Below are 24,715 nucleotides of genomic sequence, written 5' to 3'. Positions count from 1 at the left end.
AGAAGAGAGAGAGAGAGGGAGAGGAACAGGAAGAAGGGAGAGGGAAAGAGACTGGGAAGGAAACAGGGAGAAATATATGATAAAGTATACCCACAAGGAACATATAACTGCATAATACTTACAAAATATAATTGCATAATATATCTGCACAGTAACATAGCGCTGCGTAGTATACCCACTAAAAACACTTTTTGCAGGTCGGCGTTCGATCCCCGATGATGCAAGTAGTTGGGTGCCGTTCCTTAGTCCTCCTATTTCAGTTATTAGTCTATCTCCTATCCCTTGCAAAAGCTATATAATCATATTGGCTTAGCACTTTCTCCTCATAATTAGGAGGGAGGTTGCTCTTGCAACAACCAAATATAAACAAACAATTATAACAAGAACAACAAGGAAAGCACAACACCTGTCAATCAACAATCAATCTGGCTTGGCCCCGAGGTGTCGAAGCATAGTAGGATCGCTTCAGTGGGTAACACATTCCACGCGTGCTGTATCGGATCAACTCCCGCTCAACCGGACATTCGCTTATCCGCACAGTGACCAGCGTGTTCCGTACAGCGAGGGTGAAAGTCGATCAAGGTCTAGCAAGCTGGATTGGGTGACCGGTAGAGAGAGAGAGAGAGAGAGAGAGAGAGAGAGGATTCGATCCTCTCTTTCCAACGGTCGAGAGTTCGATCCTCTATTTTCACTGAGAGGGGGTTCAGTCCTCTAGAGAGGGGTACGATCCTCCTTCAATCAGCAAGTCTGATCATCGAGTGCGGATAATGCGCATACATTTGCGTTATGCAATTGTTTTTGCGCTCAAAAGATACAGAACTTTGGACCAAACTTAGGTTTTGAATTGCTGGTTGTGTTACATTAATTACATTAATTGTTACAATAATTACATTACATTGTTACATTAATTACCGCGTAACGTGGTGGAGGTGGGGTCCCTCGATTGTTTCAAGCGCGGGTTGGACATGTTTATGAGTGGGATTGGGTGGTTATAGATAGGAGCTGCCTCGTATGGGCCAATAGGCCTTCTGCAGTTACCTTTGTTATGTTTTTATGTTAATTAATAACCTGTGATTTAACTTTATTTTTCTCTTTTGCTGTGATTGGTGGCATCAGTTTGTGGCTTCTTACGGAGTGAGGGAAGAAATTATCAGGGGAACGCGCTAAGCCAAGACGACTATATAGCACATGGAAAGGGGTCAGGATGTGGGATGGGACGGGGGAAAAGGAATGGTGCCCAACCACTTATGGACGGTCGGGGATTGAACGCCGACCTGCATGAAGCGAGACCGTCGCTCTACCGTCCAGGGGCCAGATTCACGAAAACACTTACGCAAACACTTACGAACCTGTACATCTTTTCTCAATCTTTGACGGTTTTGTTTACAATTATTAAACAGTTAATGAGCTCGGAAGCACCAGGAGGCTGTTTATAACAATAACAACAGTTGAATGGGAAGTTTTCATGCTTGTAAACTGTTTAATAAATGTAACCAAAGCCGTCAAAGATTGAGGAAAGATGTACACGTTCGTAAGTGCTTTCGTGAATCTGGCCCCAGCAGCCCAAGGGACTGGACATTCTTACGGAGTGAAAGAACTAAGGCTTTTTCCTGTTTCACTGAGGTTCTGTGTCTATGGGTTCCGGTGACCCTTGTCAACATTGTCAACGGCAGACTAGAAGTGGATATAATTTGTTGTTGTTATAGATTCAGCTACTCGGAGCAAGTTCCAAGTAGCACGAGCTGTGGTGAGCCTGGACCATTAATGGACCAGGACCTGGACCGTCCTGGACCATTCTCAAGTCGACACGACTTGAGAATGGTTCAGGACGGACCGAAACGTTGTCATTTCTCTACTTTCTATTTTTGTTTTTTGTTTGAGAGATATATAGAAGAGTTGTTACATTCTTGTAGAGCCACTAGTACGCGTAGCGTTTCGGGCAGGTCCCTGGAATACGATCCCCGCCGCGAAGAATCGTTGTTACAACCAAGTACACATTTTACTGTTGAGTTAAACAGAGGCTACAGTTAAGGATTTGCGCCCAGTAAATCCTCCCCGGCCAGGATACGAACCCATGACATAAGCGCTCGCGGAACGCCAGGCGAGTGTCTTACCACTACACCACGGAGACTGGTCATCATATCTTCAACCACGGTAATGTGACTCACTGTTTACATCCTGGGTGTTCTGTCCTGTCTTGAACAGAACCTACGAAATATAGAGAACATTCGTGCAGGAATCACTCATCTCACCCTTTCTGTCATACTCAGTAACTGGTGTCTTCAAGAAAGACTTACGGACGAGTACTCAAGCTTAACTGCACATATTACGTGGTATCCGGCGCTATCCCAACATGTTCAAGGAAGTTACGAAATATGTACTGTTATAAACGCGAGTGCAGGGACCATTTGGTCACCATTTGGTCCGGGAGACATCTCCCGTCACGCAGGGTGCATTCGCACCTCCACAGATCTCCAGTATCAGCTCTTGATACTGGTAATGGCTCAAAAGGACCACCACTTACGGGCTATTCATGCCCGTGCTACCTTTTGGGTGGCTTAATCTTCATCAATCAATCAATCGCGAGTGCAGGATTGATGTATATGGCTCACGATCTGCCTATACCAACCCGTTCTCGCACTTTCAAATAGTCAATATTGACTTATTAAATACGTGCATATGTGACATACTAAACACACTAGTTTACCTTGAAAAGCTTCATAGAAAACACCGACCTTACCTAACCTTCTTAGTATGTTAAGATAAGCATCTTATTGCTTCTTAATTACAATTATTACTTAACCTATTATAGGTATAGGTTAAGTAATAATTGTAATTACGAAGCAATAAGATGCTTATCTTAACATAGTAAGAAGGTTAGGTAAGGTCGGTGTTTTCTATGAAGCTTTTCAAGGTAAACTAGTATGTCACATATGCACGTATTAAATAAGTCAATATTGACTGTAAGAAAGTGCGAGAACGGGTTGGCCAATCCACATACCGCAGTCTGTGGGGACAGTGGGTAGATAGGATACTAATCAGCTCAATGGGTTGATGTCCTTGGCGGCCAGGGTTCGAAACCTTTGAGGGATAACTTAGAGTGCAGGCGATGAGTCACAATAACGTGGCTAAATTATGTTGACCAGACCACACACTAGAAGGTGAAGGGACGACGACGTTTCGGTCCGTCCTGGACCATTCCCAAGTCGATTGACGAAACGTCGTCGTCCCTTCACCTTCTAGTGTGTGGTCTGGTCAACATAACTAGAGTATTGTTGAAAACCGATACTTAGGGAACATTCATTCATGTACATGTACATGTGTATATTTATATATAAGATAAAACAGCATATACGAACAAAAACTGTATCAAATTACATACGAGGAAATGTATATGTTTATCTCTCAGAATGTTTGGTAATACGTTTATTGTTTGTGATGTGTGTCTATGTATGTATTAACACGATGTACTGAACGGGTTGAGAATAGCTTGAGCTACCTCATCCCTTTGTGTGTATTTTACCTCAATAAACTTATTTCAATTACATACAGGATGAAAGATAAAAAGTTTAGAATTTATACATTTTTTTATTAATATTACATAGAAAATTAGCAGGGGGGTCAAATGGACGTGAGAATGGACAACATATACAACATTTACGACGTCGCTATTACGACACTATTCGCTATTATTACGCTATTCACGACGTCAGCGTTCAACATCACATTAGAGCAGAAGAAAGACGTACAGTACTCTCGTTGAAGGAATTATTAAGACGTAACAATACATATACCCGAACCAGGTGTTTCACAATATATGAATGACACGTGACTGCTGCTTCTCCGTTGGTATGGCATATGTAAGACAGTTGTGTAGTTTATTAGTAAAACAAAGCCATATGTCTATCGTAGTCACTCATAATTGTAAATGCTTGGTTATTCTATTAGGCGAAACGTGATTTGACATTGATTTAGTGCTGAGCTTTAGGCCTACAAACATTTGGAGGGTTAATATGGCCTCAATAATAACTCACTTGCCAATCAAAAGATATTTTTTAGTACTCAACATATTCCAGGACTACAGAAAAGTGTGTATATATATATATATATATATATATATATATATATATATATATATATATATATATATATATATATATATATATATATATATAATATATATATCCTTGCAATCTGTAACTAATAATTATAAAATTTAATTCCCCTCGATAATCGGAGATTCGAACTAGGGTCTTAAAAGTACGAAATTATTGTCCCTACTGAACACTCCCATTAACACCCACAACAAGGAAAGATTATAGAGGTACTAATTCACCGATAATCAAGAGGGAATGGGTATGGTAGTACTCACACTGCGCCAGATTACATTTGTAATTATTCCAAATTATATATTTTTATCATTATAGAAGCATAATTCAGTTATAATTAATAGAGGGAGAGAGAGAGAGAGATATGATTTCCACTTACACAAACATACACCCAGAGAAACTGTTTGTTTAAACATTAGCTTTTACCTCAAGATTCTAAGATATCTCAAGATTCCCAGATACCTCAGGATTCCCAGATATCTCAAGATTCTTAGATATCTCAAGATTCTCAGATTCCTTAAGATTCCCAGATATCTTAAGATTCCCAGATATCTCAAGATTCCCAGATATCTCAAGATTCCCAGATACCTCAAGATTCCCAGATATCTCAAGATTCCCAGATATCTCAAGATTCCCAGATACCTCAAGATTCCCAGATATCTTAAGATTCCCATATACCAGCTTCTCAATAACAACACAATGGCTTAAAACACAACCTCAACTGGTTGACGTAGAGGCAAGCATTAGTGCTCAGATCCACCACTATATCTGTAAGACGCAACCATTAATACTGGAAAAGGCAGTTCGATCCCACCGCAAAACCTAACAGCAGACCGATAATTAGAACATATGACTTAATGTAATAAGCTTATTCACTAAATGATAATCATGAAATTGGTTAACATTGGTAATTATATATTATTTTAACGTTTAACAGGTACGAAAACATTTATATATGTATATTGCATTTCTCAATTCACAATGCTTCGCACGCTATCGTAATACCTTCCCGAGCTGAGACACAACAAAGCACGAAACAGAGCGAATTAATGCAGAGAATCTTTAGGAAAGTGGAAAACAAACAGGCCTTGTTTGTCCAAACAAGCCAATCACACGTTCCCCAACCTATTCCTTGGACACACGTGTTTGCTTGTTTACTGGAGCAGCTAATGTTACAAATATGAACAAATCAAATTAAATTCACAGGAGTAAAGTTTCGTAAAGATTCCTAGATATTTATTCCTATTAGATATACTAGATATTCCTAGATATTCCTAGATATTCCTAGATATTCCTAGATATTCCTAGATATTCCTAGATATTCCTAGATATTCCTAGATATTCCTAGATATTCCTAGATATTCCTAGATATTCCTAGATATTCCTAGATATTCCTAGATATTCCTAGATATTCCTAGATATTCCTAGATATTCCTAGATTACGCTTTGCGTAATAGTGGCTTTAGGCATTGTATGTACTAGCTCTACCTATAAGTCAAACAATCCTTGTAAATATTTATTGTATGTATGTACCTTACCTAAATAAAATTGTATTGTATTGTATTGTATTGTATATGTCTCCCCAAAAAAGGCTTCGTTTTCTCTAAATTTGTAATTTTCCTAATTTGAAAATATGAAATGTTTAAGCTTTATATCATGATATGTTGAATCATCAAAGATAAATGAGTCGTATATGAAGCTAATTGATTATATTTTTATATATTAAATATATTTTATATATACTTATATAGAGTATATATATATTTTTGCAAATTCTCTGAGATGAAAGGCACAAATTATATTTAATTCGTGGGTTTATTTTTAAATTAAGTTTTTTTTTTTAAGTTTGATTAACATATATGTTCTCTTATGTAAAATACGACAAATTATATTCAAAGATATTTATATTATATAATATTCCTATAATTATTTAAGGAGAAAACTCTTATATTAGAAAAGTTTCTAAATTATATGGATTTCTGAATTAAAAAAATTCTATATTTAAAATTCTTAACTAAAATGGTTTCAAAATTAAAAACCTTCTTAAATTACAAAGATTTCTTAAACTTAAGAAGGTTTCTGAATTTAAAAGGTTTCTAAATTAAAAAAAAATATCTTAAATTCAACAAGCATCTTATATTAAAAATATATGAAGTAATTATAGCTACGAATGGTGATTGTAGACCTATTACAATCACCAATAGATTGTATTGTAGATCTATTGTAGATGAATAGATCTACATCACAATATATATATATATATATATATATATATATATATATATATATATATATATATATATATATATGTATATATATATATATATATATATATATATATATATATATATATATATATATATGTATATATATATATATATATATATATATATATATATGTATATATATATATATATATATATATATAATATCTGAGCTACAGTTTTAAATCAACAACGGATCTTCAAAAGACCGTCCAAATGCCACTTAAAATTAATAGCTAATGCAAGTAGTAATAGTTTGCTAAACCTATGACGAGCATTCTGGTGAAGGCTGCTATAGCAGTGGGTTGTCTTACATAATACAACGTATTTGGGACGGAATCGACCGATACGTTAAGAAGGCGATGTGTTAGCAGAATATTAAAGCACCGTGATATTAACGTTTTCTATGCATTGGCCGCGATTGGTTAGGTGGGAGCAAAGACCAATGATTAGGTTTAACCTAATCATTGGTCTTTGATTAGGTGAAACAGTGGTATTTTTCACGGATTGGCGAATTGAGAGAACGGGCTGCTCTTGATTGGCTGAATTAGGAAGTGTATTTGTTGTTGTTAAAGATTCACTACCTAGAACAAAGTTCCAAGTAGCACGGGCTATGGTGAGCCCGTAACTTGATTATGTATGTGAATAACATTTCTTTATCTTACCCCTACTATAATTTCCCCTGGAACACAACCCGTCTACCACTTTACAACCAGTCTCGTCCGTTTACAGAAGCCCGGGATTTGATTCATTGACAATTCACCCTACGAAACCTCTACATCTTTCATCAATCATGGCGGCTTTGTTTACATTTTTTAAACAGCTTCGAAACTTGGAACCTTCACAACCCCCCAAAGTTATTATTGTTATAAACAGCCTCGTAGTGCTTCAGCGCTCATAAACTGTTTAGTAAGTGTGAAGAAAGCCGCCAAGATCAAGGGAAGATGCACTGGTTTCGCATATGGGTTGCATAAATGCCTTGACGAGTACTGATTCACCATTTGGTCACCACTTGGTCCGGGAGACATCTCCCGTCACGCAGGGTGCAGTTGCGCCTCCACAGATCTCCAGTATCATCTTTTGATACTGGTAATGGCTCGAAAGGGCCACCACTTACGGGCTATTCATGCCCGTGCCACCTCTTGGGTGGCTTAATCTTCATCAATCGAGTACTGATTGCAAGTCTTGACTTGAATACCCTAAGCCCTGAACAAGGAATTATATCTCTGATCTTATAATAAATTTACATCCAAAGTTGCTTAATATAAATTGAATATGCTTCTATAGATAAAAATATAAAATAAGTATAATGCTTTAAGTAACAAAAGTAATTGGGAATAATTATCAGGAATAAAATGATTACATAGATTCTCTTCATGTTTACCTTTTACATGTAATTTATCTACATATGTATTCCAAATAGACCCTTCAACTGTCTACGGGAGACATCTTCCCTCACGCAGGGTGCAGTCGCACCTCCATAGATCTCCAGTATCAGCTCTTGATACTGGTAATGGCTGATAAGGGCCGCGTTTTGGGTGGCTTAATCTTTATCAATCACTCAATCTTCAACTGTCACTTATGGGCCATTCATCTTGTGTGGTTTAATCTCCATCAATCAATCTACTTCAACTGTCTCCGTGAGTGTTCAAAGGGGTTCGAGAATGTTCATATGTGTTTTATCTCGTGTATATGTGTTTCATGGCTGTCCTTAGATGACCCTACAGGTTCAATATACGATAAAGGTTATCTATGGCTTAAAATTATCTTAACATAATATTACTGTTAATTTTGATATCTTTCGTGCATATATCTTTATAGACGGTGTGGGGGGGGGGGGGAGTCCATTGTACTAGCTGCAATAGGGCTGTGGTATGCCTCCTAGGCCTTTAGGCTGGGTATCATAGGCCTATAGGGGGATATCGTAGGCCTACAGGGGGGGGGGAGGATAATCTGGCGGTAATATTTATACGAGTTAATTACATGCATAATTTTTTTTTCCGTGGATTAGATGACCGGGCCGCGGGGACGCTAAGCCCCGGAAGCACCTCAAGGTAACCTCAAGGTAAGGTAGATTGATCAAAAGTTTAGTTATTTCTGTATTTGGGAGAAGTTCGTAGAGTTGTTGTTTAAGATTTGCTACCTCGAAGCAAAAAGTTCCAAGTAGCACGGGCTATGGTGAGCCCGATATTTGGAGCTCTATTCATTGTTTGGGGGAAGTGAATGCAGGACTCTTCAGAGGCTTACTTTATCACGAGTCAAATTGAATGTCAAAAATATATTTATATTTGAACGTTCTGTGTATAACCTTGTATTAATTTGTATGAAAATTATTCACTAGAGATATGCAGCTATTTAAAAATATTGAAGATTTATTAGATATATTATTTAGTATAAATAGAAAAGATCTTTTGTGTCCGTTTTATTTAACAACAGAAATGTTTCGAGCAAGTTCCCCCTTTAAACGATTCAGCGATGTCCGTTTTCTGTTGTGTACAATAAACTGGGATAGAGTCAAATCGTACACAAGACAGGTTCGACAAAGCTCGTTTTCTGAGTGTCAAAACCGTATATATATATTTATATGTTGTTTAGTTTGGATGTATTAGGCTGTGTTAAACTCGGTTGGGTTAGGTTAGGCTGGTTTGGGTTGGGTTAGGGTAGGTTAGGTTATGGTTAATTAGGTTTAAAATTATGCTGTCAAACTGCCTTGTGTACGTTGTGACTCACCTTTCTATTCATTTTTTTTCATTTTTTCTCTCACAAAATTTTCATATTTTTCCAATTTCAAACAATATTATCATTTACTCATACTACACACACACACACACACACACACACACACACACACACACACACACACACACACACACACACACACACACACACACACACACACACACACTTGTCACACACACACACTTGTCACACACACACACACACACACACACACACACACACACACACACACACACACACACACACACACACACACACACACTTGTCACACACACACACACACTCGCGTCCAAAGAAGATACGTTGGTCAGTAGAGCGACGATCTCTCTTTTCATGCAGGATCGCTGCTCGATTCCCCAATGGCCCCATGCGGTTGGACCATCAGCGTTCTGGCCGCATCCTCCTCCAAGCCACACCTATTCCTTATACTGAGGGGCGTCTTCGTGCATGGGGGAGATCGCTTGCGCAGTGGTGAAAGCCGCCATGTTTGAGGCTAGGTTGGACTGGCCGGGGAAGCCCCCATAAGCTGCCCTGAACATCACCTCAGGGCTGTTGAAGAACTGGGTTTTGGGCTGGTGGTGTAGAGGGAATTGGCGTTAGAAGTTTATATATATATAGATATACCTTGTTGACCAGACCACACACTAGAAGGTAAAGGGACGACGACTTTTCGGTCCGTCCTGGACCATTCTCACAATCGACTTGAGAATGATCCAGGACGGACCGAAACGTCGTCGTCCCTTCACCTTCGAGTGTGTGGTCTGGTCAACATACTTCAGCCACGTTATTGTGACTCATCGCCCGCATAGATATACCTTTTTTTAGATGCGGCGTTCAGATTGTCTTTGGATCTGTTCAAATGGTATTTCCATTTATGAATAATTGATTAAGCAATCCGTTCTGGAGTGCCCAAGGGGATCGGGTTCAATCCCAATATATAACATCAGTATTTTCCTATATCTAGTTTAGTTATCCCTACATTAATATTCTGTTAATTTAACTAAATCACGTTTTCTATTCTTATTTCCGATATTAAATACGGTTAAGGGGATTTGTTTACATAATTTATGGAGAATTTTTGGTTTAATTTCATATTGCTAAAATATATAGAAATAAATAGAAGCTGCAGCGTATAGGCCTATGTGTGTTAGTTATCTTGAGGTTATCTTGAGATGATTTCGGGGCTTTAGTGTCCCCGCGGCCCGGTCCTCGACCAGGCCTCCACCCCCCAGGAAGCAGCCCGTGACAGCTGACTAACACCCAGGTACCTATTTTACTGCTAGGTAACAGGGGCATAGGGTGAAAGAAACTCTGCCCATTGTTTCTCGCCGGTGCCTGGGATCGAACCCAGGACCACAGGATCACAAGTCCAGCGTGCTGTCCGCTCGGCCGACCGGCTCCCAGTGGCAAGAAAGCACAAATTACTCACATGAGTAATTTCAAAACCCATTGAACCTTCTTATCTATAAATAAATAAATAAATAAATAAATAAATCAATCAATCAATAAATTTTATTCTTATTGGAAAACCAATATTAACCCAAAGTTTACTGACTACAGAATTGCAACATTTTATACAAGGATATTTTGAGTTCATAACTATGTTCTAAATTTATTGAGAGTAATACCATTGATATCAATGATATTATAGGTATCATATCAGTGATAGGGATTTTATAGCAGCATATCATAAATGTCATAATAGTGTTTAGTCCTAGACAATGTTCAGGACTAAATTATTCTTGCCAGTTTGTCAGTAAACGGCTGTTGTCGTCTTGATAATCCTCCAGAGGTTAATATATATATATATATATATATATATATATATATATATATATATATATATATATATATATATATATATAGGCCTTAATAACCCTCCAGAGGTTAATATATATATATATATATATATATATATATATATATATATATATATATATATATATAGGCCTTAATATCCCTCCAGAGGTTAATATATATAGGCCTTAATAACCCTGCAAAGGTTGATAGGCCTCAACAATTCTTCGAAGGTTGATGGGCCTAATTAATGACCTTCCCAAACTTGATAGGCTATTATAACCCCCCCCCCCTCCCGTGGCTCGTAGGCCTTAAGCCCAATACCGGGGGGGGGGGGGGTAGAAATAACCTAAGCTACTCTATCCCTTTGAGATGTATTTTTTCTTGTCTCAATAAACATACTTGAACTTGAACTTGAAGCCCAATACCTAACTCTATACCTTAAACCAGTACTTAACTTGACAGCTAAGCTCCTTGTCTCTAAATGTCAACGAAAGATTACTACTTACGTTTTGTGTTTTAACTTGTGTCTGTTGGTTGATATCTCTTCTTATTAGTATAATATATATATATATATAACCACAAAGAAAGCAATATGTCTGAGCGCTTTCGTGTTTTTCAACACAGGTGAAAAAGGTACGAAAGCACACAGAGACATTCACATCATTGCTCTGTGCTACAGATGTTCAGCATTAGCAAAAGTTTTAAAAGTTTTGGATAAATATTTGGCAACGTATCATACGGTGGCATCAGCTGCATACTGCGTTATTTAACGGGAAATGACAACGTAATTAATGTCAACAAAGATCAGCTGTGTTGAGGGGGAGAGAAAGTCACAATCAGCTGACCATTGTTGACATTCGTGACGTCACATCAAGTCTGGCGCATTGTGTTGATGGCAGTCAGCAAATAATATATCATTTCAATACTGTAGCTTTGTATATGATATTGCATTATTTATCCAAAGTAATTTCAATGCTACTTCCTCTTACTACCCTGGAAACACAAACCGAAACTGTCTCTATTTTCCGCTTGTTACAACTTGTAATAAAGTTGTTACTTGACTTAACGTGTTTATGACGTATTAGAACGTTGTTACAACTTGCTATATTGGTTGTTATAACTGGTTAGGAGGTGTTAAAACTTGCTCGAACGTTGTACCAACGTCGTAGTTTCGGTGTGTGTTTGGCGGGTAGTGAATGATGTACAATAACCCGTCCTCTTGCCAAATGGGTCTCATTTTCTTTACGTAACCGACCAATCCGTTAAAAACACAATACATGAGTAAGACAAATATAACCTTGTCAATAGGTTAGGGGGGTTGCATGGGTTTGTACGTTTCTGGTTAGGCAAAACAGTCGCATTTTTTTACGGAGAGCCAAATAGAGAGGACGGGTTTAATTGCAAGAAATTTCCGCGTCTATATATACAAAGACTTTTCTTCAGTGGGGATTAGTGTATTTTATTTAACAAAAAGCGAGAAATAATATACAATACATTCAGATTATACACTAAGGTGACAGACATACAGCTTGTATATACAATAGGGGGCAGTGCAATAGGGAATACTGAATACTGTATGCAGGGAGCTGGGGCATGGGTATGCAGGGAGCTGGGGCATGGGTATGCTAGGAGCTGGGACATGGGTATGCAGGGAGCTGGAGCATGGGTATGCAGGGAGCTGGGGCATGGGTATGCTAGGAGCTGGGACATGGGTATGCTAGGAGCTGGGGCATGGGTATGTATGGAGCTGGGGCATGGGTATGCAGGGAGCTGGGGCATGGGTATGATGAAGCTTGAAGACTGGAGGAGTGATGTGGCCAGATTCGACTGATACAATGACAAAACGAGACTGGCTGCCCTCTAGGTCTTTAGAAAACAGTGAAGTGTCTTAGAAAACAGCGAGGGGTCTTAGAAAATAGTGAGGGGTCTTAGAAAACAGCGAGGGGTCTTAGAAAATAGTGAGGGGTCTTAGAAAACAGCGAGGGGTCTTAGAAAATAGTGAGGGATCTTAGAGAACACTGAAGGGGTCTTAGATTTGTGGGCTCAAGGTTAGAAAACTGCAGGATGGGTTGAACTGGAAGAGCCTAATAAGTGAGAAATTAATATTTAGGAGAGTATAAAGGTAATAGAAGCTAGCAGAAAAGAGGCTAGTTGAACAGGCTAGTAGAACAGAGGTTGAACAAAAGCGAACAAAGTCAGATGCACATTATATATATTAGTCAAGCCACTAATTTCCATCTCCACTGCTCACTTAGATCTCAAACTTCACATCTGAATCATTCTGGCACGTTAAAGGTCTTGAAGTATATATACGAGACACTAAAAACTGTCTTGAAAGGGATTCGATTCCAAGGAGGCCAGAGGAACTGAGCCCAACCGCTCTGACTTGAAGAAGAAGGCTGAGAATCAAAGGATTTTTGTTTTCGAGGACAATTTAGGTGGCTGTTGTGGTGGGTAGCAAGCATCCTCGTGTTTGTAATCTCATGCCAGATCCTGGAAATCCCCAGGTTAGTCAGGTTAGGTTAAATAAAGCCTTGAAATGCCCTATAAGAATAGGGTTTTAGGTTACACCACTGGAGGTTGGAGGGGGTTCCGGCTGCACCCCTGGAGCAGGTGGGGGGTTGGGGGGGGGTTCCGGCCACACCACTGGAGCAGGTTGGGGGGGGGGGTTTCCGGCCACACCACTGGAGCAGGTGGGGGGTTGGGGGGGGGTTCCGGCCACACCACTGGAGCAGGTGGGGGGTTGGGGGGGGGTTCCGGCCACACCACTGGAGCAGGTGGGGGGTTGGGGGGGGTTCCGGGCACACCACTGGAGCAGGTGGGGGGTTGGGAGGGTTCCGGCGACACCACTGGAGCAGGTGGGGGGTTGGGAGGGTTCCGGGCACACCACTGGAGCAGGTGGGGGGTTGGGAGGGTTCCGGCCACACCACTGGAGCAGGTGGGGGGTTGCGGCCAGGTTCCGGGCACACCACTGGAGCAGGTGGGGGGTTGGGGGGGGTTCCGGCCACACCACTGGAGCAGGTGGGGGGTTGGGAGGGTTCCGGCGACACCACTGCAGCAGCTGGTTCTAGTGGAAAGGTTCTCACTTGTGCTGAGAGAGAAGAACATACTTAACACAAATAATTTTCGGGTAAACTAACATAAAAACAAGTTATTACATCAAATAACAATAATCTCATCAAGACACGACTGTAATGTGTTTATGTCTAGTGGCTGTAAACTACTGTTTATTCCCATCGTTCTGCTCGACTACTTAAGTTTACCAATTACTATTTTTTATGGTAAACTATCCAGTACCTAACAGGATAGTGTATCCTCAAGGGGATGTTAGAGATATGAAGAGCCAGGTATACTATGTATGATTCAGCTGGCCGAGGTATACTCTGTATGGTCCAGGAGGCCTAACTACACTATATATATATATATATCCTATCCATTGATCTAGTTAATGTCTCCTTGGTGGGGATATAGGCGCAATAGGCCTATATATATATATACAGTGAGGACAGTGTTGGTCTATATTTGTAAAGGGTGATAGCAGCGTTGGCTTACATATAAAGAATGATAGCAGAGTTTACTTACATATATAGAATGATAGCAGTTTGCTTACATATTTACAGTGATAGGGTTCAAACATCTACTAGTTAAAATATCGATCAATTAAAATGTCTTTTATCTATCGGTACCACCTGTGGTTGGATTTGTGAGGTCCCAAAGCCTCGGTGAAGAAAAGAAATGACATTCAAGGGAGCCATTGTGGACCCAATGTGTGTCCTTGTATATTGTTTTCTACAAACCTTCATTTTTACTCGATTCGAATAGAAATTTTAATTGATCGATCAACTTTAGATGGAAGGAAGCACAAATCTTAATTTACGGAAGCGGTTGAATGCAACCCGTTCTCGCACTTTCTTTAAGTCAATATTGACTTATTAAATAAGTGCATATGTGACATACTAATTTATTGTGAATATTTTAGTTTACCTTGAAAAGCTTCATACAAAACACCGACCTTACCTAACCTTCTTAGTATGTTAAGATAAGCATCTTATTGCTTCGTAATTACAATTATTACTTAACCTATTATAGGTATATAGGTATACAATTATAGGTATACAATTATTACTTAACCTATTATAGGTATAGGTTAAGTAATAATTGTAATTATGAAGCAATAAGATGCTTATCTTAACATACTAAGAAGGTTAGGTAAGGTCGGTGTTTTCTATGAAGCTTTACAAGGTAAACTAAAATATTCACAATAAATTAGTATGTCACATATGCACGTATTTAATAAGTCAATATTGACTATAAGAAAGTGCGAGAACGGGTTGTTGAATGAGTTAGTATGCTGCAAGCGCTTAAGTGCTAGATAAGAAACCAAAAACTGTCACTCAAGCGTAGAACAGAAACAAATGACTGTCACTAATGAAGTGTCATTAATAAACTGGCTTAAATTGTATAATAGTCCCGCTTAAAACCCATAAATCAGAGCAAAAAAGCGATAATTAAAATTATTTATAATTTTTTAGTTGAACAAAATGATAGATTTGCACTATATATTTATTAAAAATATCGATTATAATCTAATTATTACTCATTTCCACCCATAAAATATATATTCTGCGCCCTCAAAGACAGTTTCACTGGTTTCTTAACTAATTCAACATATATACAATTTATATACAATTTATATACATATATATACATAAATGAACTATTGAGTAGTTATACCTGTGGAGGTAAGGGAAAGGGCTCGCAGCTTCCCATTTTCTGCCAATGGCGCTTCTTGGTGCGGTAAAAGAAAACGAAGCCAACCGACCCCGCGCACAGGAGGACGAGGAGCGTCAGTACCGCGGCGACCACCGTCGAGGTCGGTGTGCACACGTAGTCGTCCGCGACGTAGGTCTCTGTGAACAGTTAATACATGCTTGCTGTGGAGATGTATGTGAATACTGACATGAGGAGGGAATAAATGTATGGGAATATATTCTTCCTAACGGTCGGCCGAGCGGACAGCACACTGGACTTGTGACCCTGTGGTCCCGGGTTCGATCCCAGGCGCCGGCGAGAAACAATAGGCAGAGTTTCTTTCACCCTATGCCCCTGTTAGGTACCTGGGTGTTAGTCAGCGGTCACGGGCTGCTTCCTGGGGGTGGAGGCCTGGTCGAGGACCGGGCCGCGGGGACACTAAAGCCATGAAATCATCTCAAGATAACCTTCAACGGGAACATTTGCTCCCTTATGTATACAAATATGTATATGTATAAGGAAGCATTGTTCCTGATTATATAATGAGTTGATCCTAGAACAATCTATTCTAAAAACAATGAAAAATAATTTTATACAAATTATGATTGAATTTTTTATGTTAATTGGACAAATACTGTAACTAGACGGAACTTTCCACCAACCTACACACACACACACACACACACACACACACACACACACACACACACACACACACACACACACACACACACACACACAGAAAGAACTTTTTTAGTGTCAGAGTGGTTGACAAATGGAATGCATTAGGAAGTGATGTGGTGGAGGCTGACTCCATACACAGTTTCAAGTGTAGATATGATAGAGCCCAATAGGCTCAGGAACCTGTACACCAGTTGATTGACGGTTGAGAGGCGGGACCAAAGAGCCAGAGCTCGACCCCCGCAAGCACAACTAGGTGAGTACACACACACACACACACACACACACACACACACACACACACACACACACACACACACACACACACACACACACACACACACACAACACCCACCACTGTGGTATTCACAAGAGGTATACAAGGTCCTGGACGACTCCTTACTCAAGACTATGTGAGTATATGGTAGATATATAGACTCACCATCTCTATACCGGTGTCTGTGGCGGTCATCCCAACCCTCAGGCATGGTGTCCTCTCCCACCACCAGCTGTCAACACAAGACGCCACAGTTAAAACCAATTTATATAGAGAAATAAGAGTAGTATCCAACTGAACCAATCCACACGGGCCGTGACGATGATTCGTCACCTCTTTTGACCATGTCGTAGCTCAGTCAGGCACAAGACGCCACAGTTAAAAGCCATTAAAATAGAGGAGAAATAAGAGTAGCATCCAACTGAACCAATCCACACGGGCTGTGACGTGGATTCGTCAACTCTTTTGACCATGTCGTAGCTTAGTCAGGCACAAGACGCCGACAGTTAAAAGCCATTAAAATAGAGGAGAAATAAGAGTAGTATCCAACTGAACTAATCCACACGGGCTGTGACGCGGATTCGTCAACTCTTTTGACCTATGTCGTAGCTCAGTCAGGCAGCATCTGGGATGCTGCCAGGACGCAGGTTCGAATCCTCGTCACGGCTCTTGTGGATTTGATTCATTTGATACATCACTCTATTGTGATTTCTGTGTGTAGTATCCAACCAGCTGTTATTGGTAGTATTGACTAGTTGTTTATGAAGGCGAAGTAGTTGCAGCAAAAACCCATCAAACACGTTTAATTCAAGTTTGCAATCACGTAAGAGTAGTGAAAATAGTATTGTTACAAGCAGTAGTAAGAAGAAGAAGTAGAGGTAGATGCAGTAGAATGATTGTAGTAGTGTGGTATAGTAATGCGTATCGACAGTTCTTGTTAGTGACAATAAGATTAGAAGAAGAAATATGACCTTCAACGACATTGTTGCATCAACGACAAACAACAACAACAACAATAATAAAAATAACAGTACGAACAACATATATATTTAAATGCAATGATAGAATAATTATTGTTTAAATTACGGATTGCAATATCAAACCACATGCAACGTGATTGCAAAACAAACAGAAATTAAATTGCAGGATCGTGCATAAGTAACTATAGCTATATTGCAACATTTTATACAACAGTGACATCAACACCTGCTACAACACCTGTACCAGTAGCAACACACACACATCAACACCTGCTACAACACCTGTACCAGTAGCAACACATCAACACCTGCTACAACACCAGTAGCAACACATCAACACCTGCTACAACACCTGTACCAGTAGCAACACACACACATCAACACCTGCTACAACACCAGTACCAGTAGCAACACACACACATCAACACCTGCTACAACACCTGTACCAGTAGCAACACACACATCAACACCTGCTACAACACCTGTACCAGTAGCAACACACACACATCAACACCTGCTACAACACCTGTACCAGTAGCAACACACACACATCAACACATGCTACAACACCAGTACCAGTAGCAACACACACATCAACACCTGCTACAACACCTGTACCAGTAGCAACACACACACATCAACACCTGCTACAACACCTGTACCAGTAGCAACACACACACATCAACACCTGCTACAACACCTGTACCAGTAGCAACACACATCAACACCTCCTACAACACCAGTACCAGTAGCAACACACACACATCAACACCTGCTAACAACACCAGTACCAGTAGCAATACACACATCAACACCTGCTACAACACCAGTACCAGTAGCAACACACACACATCAACACCTGCTACAACACCTGTACCAGTAGCAACACACACACATCAACACCTGCTACAACACCTGTACCAGTAGCAACACACATCAACACCTGCTACAACACCAGTACCAGTAGCAACACACACACATCAACACCTGCTACAACACCAGTACCAGTAGCAACACACACACATCAACACCTGCTACAACACCAGTACCAGTAGCAACACACACACATCAACACCTGCTAACAACACCAGTAAAATCAACACATGCAGAGTAATTCTAAATAACATAATTCATACCTTCCCTTCTCCTCCAATAGCAAACTTTAGGAAAGATAAAATTATTTACAAAACTCTAAGGACAAAATCTTATAATAATAATAAGTACATCAACTTGAGTTGTGAAGTGACTCGAACCTCAGTTCCAGTTGATTATAATATCATCATTAATCATCAAAAATAATCATCATAATAGGATTAATAAAGAATTCTTACCGAGAGAGCAACAGGAATATCACTTGGCATTTCAGCAGGATTAATATCCTCTTTGGTTGTCGTTCCTTCTGTGGTGGTGGTGGTAGGGGTGGTCGTTCTGGTAGAACCGGTGGTGGTGGTGCTGGTGGTAGTGGTAGTGGTGTTTACAGAACGTTTGGTGGTGCTCAGGGAACGTTTGGTCGTTCTGAAAGGGTCGTTGATGACATAGTTGAAAACCACTGGGAGTTGTGTGTGGTTGAATTGATTTTGTTTAGGTAGACGCAATCTCTTTCACAAATTTTGTAGATTGGCTTAACTAGCTCGATTGGTAGATTACCCTATCTCACCATTCCTCACTACCCGCCAAACACACACCGAAACTACGACGTTGGTACAACGTTCGAACACGTTTTAACACCTAACAAGTTATAACAACCAATATAGCAAGTTGTAACAACGTTCTAATACGTCATAAACACGTTAAGTCAAGATGTAACAACTTTATTACAAGTTGTAACAAGCGGAAAATAGAGACAATTTCGGTTTGTGTTTCCAGGGTATAAACTTTTACGTCGGCCCTAATCTCTTACTCTAACACCTTACCCTAATCACTTACTGTAACATCTTACTCCTAACTCTTTACCCTAATCTAGGTAAATCTAGATTACCCTAATCTAGGTAAATCACACGGGACCTGTAACTCACCTGGTAGTCACCGGCGGTAACGTCTCCTCTGAGACCTCGAAGGGTTCCACGCTGAAGGTGAAGGTGTTCTCAAGCGTACCATCTGTGGAGAGTTCGATGTGTGTAGTCTGCCCCTCATCTTCTACTTCGTCGACGTCTTCGTGGTTCTCGGTCGTGTTCACCGCAGTACGGCGGCGGCGGCGACGGCGACCGTACGACACAACGCCTGAGCCACACGGGACCTGGCAAAACGATTGATTGATTGATGAAGATTAAGCCTCCCAAAAGGTGGCACGGGCATGAATAGCCCGTAAGTGGTGGCCCTTTTGAGCCATTACCAGTATCAAGAGCTGATACTGGAGATCTGTGGAGGTGCGACTGCACCCTGCGTGACGGGAGATGTCTCCCGTGAGGCAAAACAGACGCAATATTGCACTCATAAACAACACAACAAAGGCTTAAATAATGGTGGAAACAACCTAATGCCAACTTTAATATAGATAAGAGAAACTTGGGAAGGCGGGGCCAGGAGCTAATTCACGTATCCATTTACGAAACCTGAACATCTTTCAACCAATCATGGCAGTTTTGTTTAGATTTATTAAACAGTTTATGACCTGCAAAGCACTACGAATTGTTTATAACAATTAAAACCTTGAGATGTGAAGTTGTTAAGCTTGTAAATTATTTAATAAATGAAAACAAAGCCGCGTTGATTGTTGAGAGATGTACAGGCTTCGTAAGTTGATGCCGTGACCAATCTCACACACAAGACATACCGGATCACAGCGGTCCTGACAGAACCTGACGGTAGCCACGAAGTTGACGCGGGCAGTAGAGGGAAACCTGAAGGCCTTGAAGTCCCCGTAGAGGCTCTTAGTCCTCTCCTCCAGTTGTAGCTCCGGGAATATGGACGGGTACCGCGGGCACCTGTCGCAGGGAGAGACAGATACGGTGATGCTACACATCTAGGTGATGTTCGGGCGAGGAGTCACAATAACGTGGCTGAAGAATGTTAACCAGACCACACACTAGAAGGTGAAGGGACGACGACGTTTCGGTCCGTCCTGGACCATTCTCAAGTCGATTGTGAGAATCGACTTGAGAATGATCCAGGACGGACCGAAACGTCGTCGTCCCTTCACCTTCAAGTGTGTGGTCTGGTCAACATAGGTGATGTCCGACTGTCTCATAATTTGTCTTTAACTGTACTCCCCCTCTCTTTCACTCATTCACTTTCTCCTACTCTCTTATTCACCCTACACCTATGCTTGCTATCCTTTAAATCTCTTTCCCTCTCTATCCCTTCCTCCTCCCCTTACCCCAATTGAAATTGAAATTGAAATTGAAATAAGTTTATTGAAGTAAAATACACACAAAGGGATGAGGTAGCTCAAGCTATTCTCACCCCGTTCAGTACATCGTGTTAATACATACATAGACACACATCACAAACAATAAACATATTACCAAACATTCTGAGAGATAAACATATACATTTCCTCCTTACCCTAAGCTACTCAGCTGTTAGTCAGCTGTCACGGGCTGCTTCCTGGGGGTGAAGGCCTAGCCGAGGACCGGGCCACGGGGGACACTAAAGCCCCGAAATCATCTCAAGATAACCTCAAGTTACTCACCCAATATTGTCAACAAGGGTCATCAACTCTCCGTTGTCCGTCCTCGCCTCCAGGTTCCTAGCAAAAATAGCGAAGGCTGACGACTGCTCCATCTCAATCTTCAGGGTCAGCAGCTCCCCAAGGTTGACGTTGTTCGCTTCCTCCCCATTGGCTTTGTAGATGCGCATGCGCACCGTGGGCGTGGGCGCAGTGTTGCTAATGATATCGTTAGCCCCCGGTCGGAACTGCGCACTGTAGGGGGGGCAGGGAGGTAGGGGGGGTTAGTATTAGTAATGGGTGTGGGGGGGGGGTGATAGTTTGCTGAATAGGACAACATGTTAGTTATGGGTGATCGTAGGGGTCCTATTCAAGTTCAAGTTCAAGTATGTTTATTGAGATAAGCAATAAATACATCTCAAAGGGATAGAGTAGCTTAGGCTATTTCTACCCTCCTGAGTCCTATATAATACATTACGTAACTATACGCTGTTTTCGCACGTTGTTAAAACGTTTTCGAATGTTAAACTTTTGAACGTTGTTGCAATGTCTTCGCAACGTAAATATAACATTGTGGTTTAGGAAGTGCTTCAAACCTCAAACTCTTAGTGGTTAAGGATGTAGAGAAAGGGTGGAAGTCAGTTGGATGGGTAGTTATGATAGCGAATTGCAAAGAGTGGATGAGAAGGGTTTGAAATGGGGGGAGAGAGGGAACTGAGAGTGAGAGAGTGAGGGGGGGGGGGACACGAAAAGAGTGATGCTGGCAATTGTAGTGACTGGGACAGTGATGATGGTGGTGATGGTGATGGTGGTGATGATGGTGTTATTAGGGGGGATGGTAGTGTTGGTGGTGGTGGTAGTCAGAGTACTGGTAGCTGCTATGATGATAAAGACATAGATAACGTTGATAAAGATAATAAATACAATAAAACCCAATAATACATATAATAATAACAGTTATAACACCACAAAATCATTCCAAAAGTGCTTCCATCTTCCATTATGGGCTAAAAAAAGAACTTACTTAAAAAAATCATGTTGTCATTATTCATAAAACTTAAAAGAAAAATTCAAATCATATAATTGCCCCAATAAGTAATACCAAATGATAAAGGATATCAATACACAGTATAAAACATAGGAAGGAAGGAAGGAAGGAATGATCAAGGGGAAAGCGCCAAGCCATTACGACTATATAGCACTGGGAAGGGGTCAGGTTATAAGGATTTGGGATGGGACGGAGGGAAAGGAATGGTGCCCCAACCACTTGTATGGACGGTCGGGGATTGAACGTCGACCTGCATGAAGCGAGACCGTCGCTCTACCGTCCAGCCCAAGTGGGGGGGGGGGGGTGGCGATGAACCAAAGCCCAAATCCGTCCTCAGGCTAATCTCCTTAAGGAAGGAAAGTATGAAGAGAAAGCGCCAAGCCATTACGACTATATAGCACTGGGAAGGGGTCAGGTTATAAGGATTTGGGATGGGACGGAGGGAAAGGAATGGTGCCCCAACCACTTGTATGGACGGTCGGGGATTGAACGCCGACCTGCATGAAGCCAGACCGTCGCTCTTAGTTGTAACGTAATGTCCGTAATTAACAAACTTGATTGTCTCAGATATAAATTAATATTAGTATGTCTCACACACACAGAGCAATTGCTCAGTCGATTAAGGCAGTGTCTGGGATGCTCCCGGACGCAGGTTCGAATCCCCGTCACGGTCCTTGTGGATTTGTTCATTTAATATTATTATATATTAGAATTTGGCGCATAGTTAGGCTCAAGTTAGGCTGAAGTTAGGTATTTACATTCTGTTGCCAATTATTTGTAATTGAGTTACGTGGGCGAAGCATTTACAGCGTTGACACAGGAATGAAACACGTCAGTGAAGCATTTACAGCGTTGACACAGGAATGAAACACGTCAGTGAAGCATTTACAGCGTTGACACAGGAATGAAACACGTCAGTGAAGCATTTACAGCGTTGACACAGGAATGAAACACGTCAGTGAAGCATTTACAGCGTTGACACAGGAATGAAACACGTCAGTGAAGCACAGTTCGAGAAACGTTCGAACATCATCATCAGTTTGTGATTCGTGTGTAAAGTACTTTTTATTTATGATCAGGGGGGTTCTGACGGCTGGATTAATGAGCATTTGGCCTTTGTTGATGAGGCCTGACTGGGTTGATGAGGACGGACTGGGTTGATGAGGCCTGACTGGGTTGATGAGGCCTGACTGGGTTGATGAGGCCTGACTGGGTTGATGAGGCCTGACTGGGTTGATGAGGCCTGACTGGGTTGATGAGGTCTGACTGGGTTGATGAGGACGGACTGGATGACGAGGCAAACAAATAAAACCAAAGTGAACAGAACGAAGCACAGCAACAGAACCCAAAACCTCGTTAACAAAAACCAAAAAACCAAACCGAAAGGCAAGAAAATAAGTACGAAATATAAAACTCAAGTACCGAAAAGGAATATTATAAACCACAAATAAAAAAAACCATTAAAACAAAAAGTGTCATAACTAAAAAAAAAAAAAGAAAGTCTAAATCCGACCCACAATATAAAAACGAGACTTGAAAGAGACTGAACTAAATAATAGTTAAACCCAAAGTTAACGAAAGAATACTAAAAAATATAAAAAAAGACTTGAGTCTTGAGTGAAGTCTAGGCTTGAGTCTTGAGTGAAGTCTAGGTGAGACATGCACTCACTGAGTACTGAAGGCACTCTCAGCGCGACATGCACTCACTGAGTACTGAAGGCACTCTCAGCGCGACATGCACTCACTGAGTACTGAAGGCACTCTCAGCTCGACATGCACTCACTGAGTACTGAAGGCACTCTCAGCGCGACATGCACTCACTGAGTACTGAAGGCACTCTCAGCTCGACATGCACTCACTGCAGCCACCTTGAGTGCTCCTACCTCGCTGGGTTGAAGGTTCTTTTTCGGAAACCCAAGATGAAGTTGGTAACAATGTGACCGTCACTGAGCAGCAAGAGAGAAAAAAAAGACGAAAATGTTATTGTGCGCCGAGTTGCAGTGTCAAAGTCACCCTCGACAGTGTCAAAGTCACCTTCGACAGTGTCAAAGTCTCCTTCGACAGTGTCAAAGTCACCTTCGACAGTGTCAAAGTCACCCTCGACCGTGTCAAAGTCACCTTCGACAGTGTCAAAGTCACCTTCGACAGTGTCAAAGTCACCTTCGACAGTGTCAAAGTCACCTTCGACAGTGTCAAAGTCACCCTCGACAGTGTCAAAGTCTCCTTCGACAGTGTCAAAGTCACCTTCGACAGTGTCAAAGTCACCTTCGACAGTGTCAAAGTCACCTTCGACAGTGTCAAAGTCACCTTCGACAGTGTCAAAGTCTCCCTCGACAGTGTCAAAGTCACCTTCGACAGTGTCAAAGTCACCTTCGACAGTGTCAAAGTCACCTTCGACAGTGTCAAAGTCACCTTCGACCGTGTCAAAGTCACCCTCGACAGTGTCAAAGTCACCCTC

General features: G+C 41.0%; 1 protein-coding gene across 1 annotated transcript in view; it reads right to left on the bottom strand.

Moving 5' to 3' along the window:
* Positions 1–8,782: 8,782 nt before the first annotated feature.
* The window catches only part of LOC123746573 (uncharacterized), an 81,740-nt gene continuing 65,807 nt past the window's right edge, over positions 8,783–24,715 (bottom strand). Inside the window, exons 33-39 of the mRNA XM_069318535.1 lie at positions 21,234–21,464; positions 20,376–20,526; positions 19,618–19,838; positions 18,934–19,117; positions 16,788–16,854; positions 15,647–15,822; positions 8,783–9,684 (exon numbers count right to left, since the gene is read on the bottom strand). Coding sequence (XP_069174636.1) covers positions 9,529–9,684; positions 15,647–15,822; positions 16,788–16,854; positions 18,934–19,117; positions 19,618–19,838; positions 20,376–20,526; positions 21,234–21,464 — 1,186 coding nt within the window. The 3' untranslated portion in view covers positions 8,783–9,528. The remainder of the gene's footprint in view (positions 9,685–15,646; positions 15,823–16,787; positions 16,855–18,933; positions 19,118–19,617; positions 19,839–20,375; positions 20,527–21,233; positions 21,465–24,715) is intronic.

The sequence above is a fragment of the Procambarus clarkii genome, chromosome 90, assembly GCF_040958095.1.
Source record: "Procambarus clarkii isolate CNS0578487 chromosome 90, FALCON_Pclarkii_2.0, whole genome shotgun sequence".
NCBI classification, from domain to species: domain Eukaryota; kingdom Metazoa; phylum Arthropoda; class Malacostraca; order Decapoda; family Cambaridae; genus Procambarus; species Procambarus clarkii.
The sequence above is the reverse complement of the archived record's forward strand: the minus strand, read 5'-3'. Positions and strand labels throughout refer to the sequence as shown.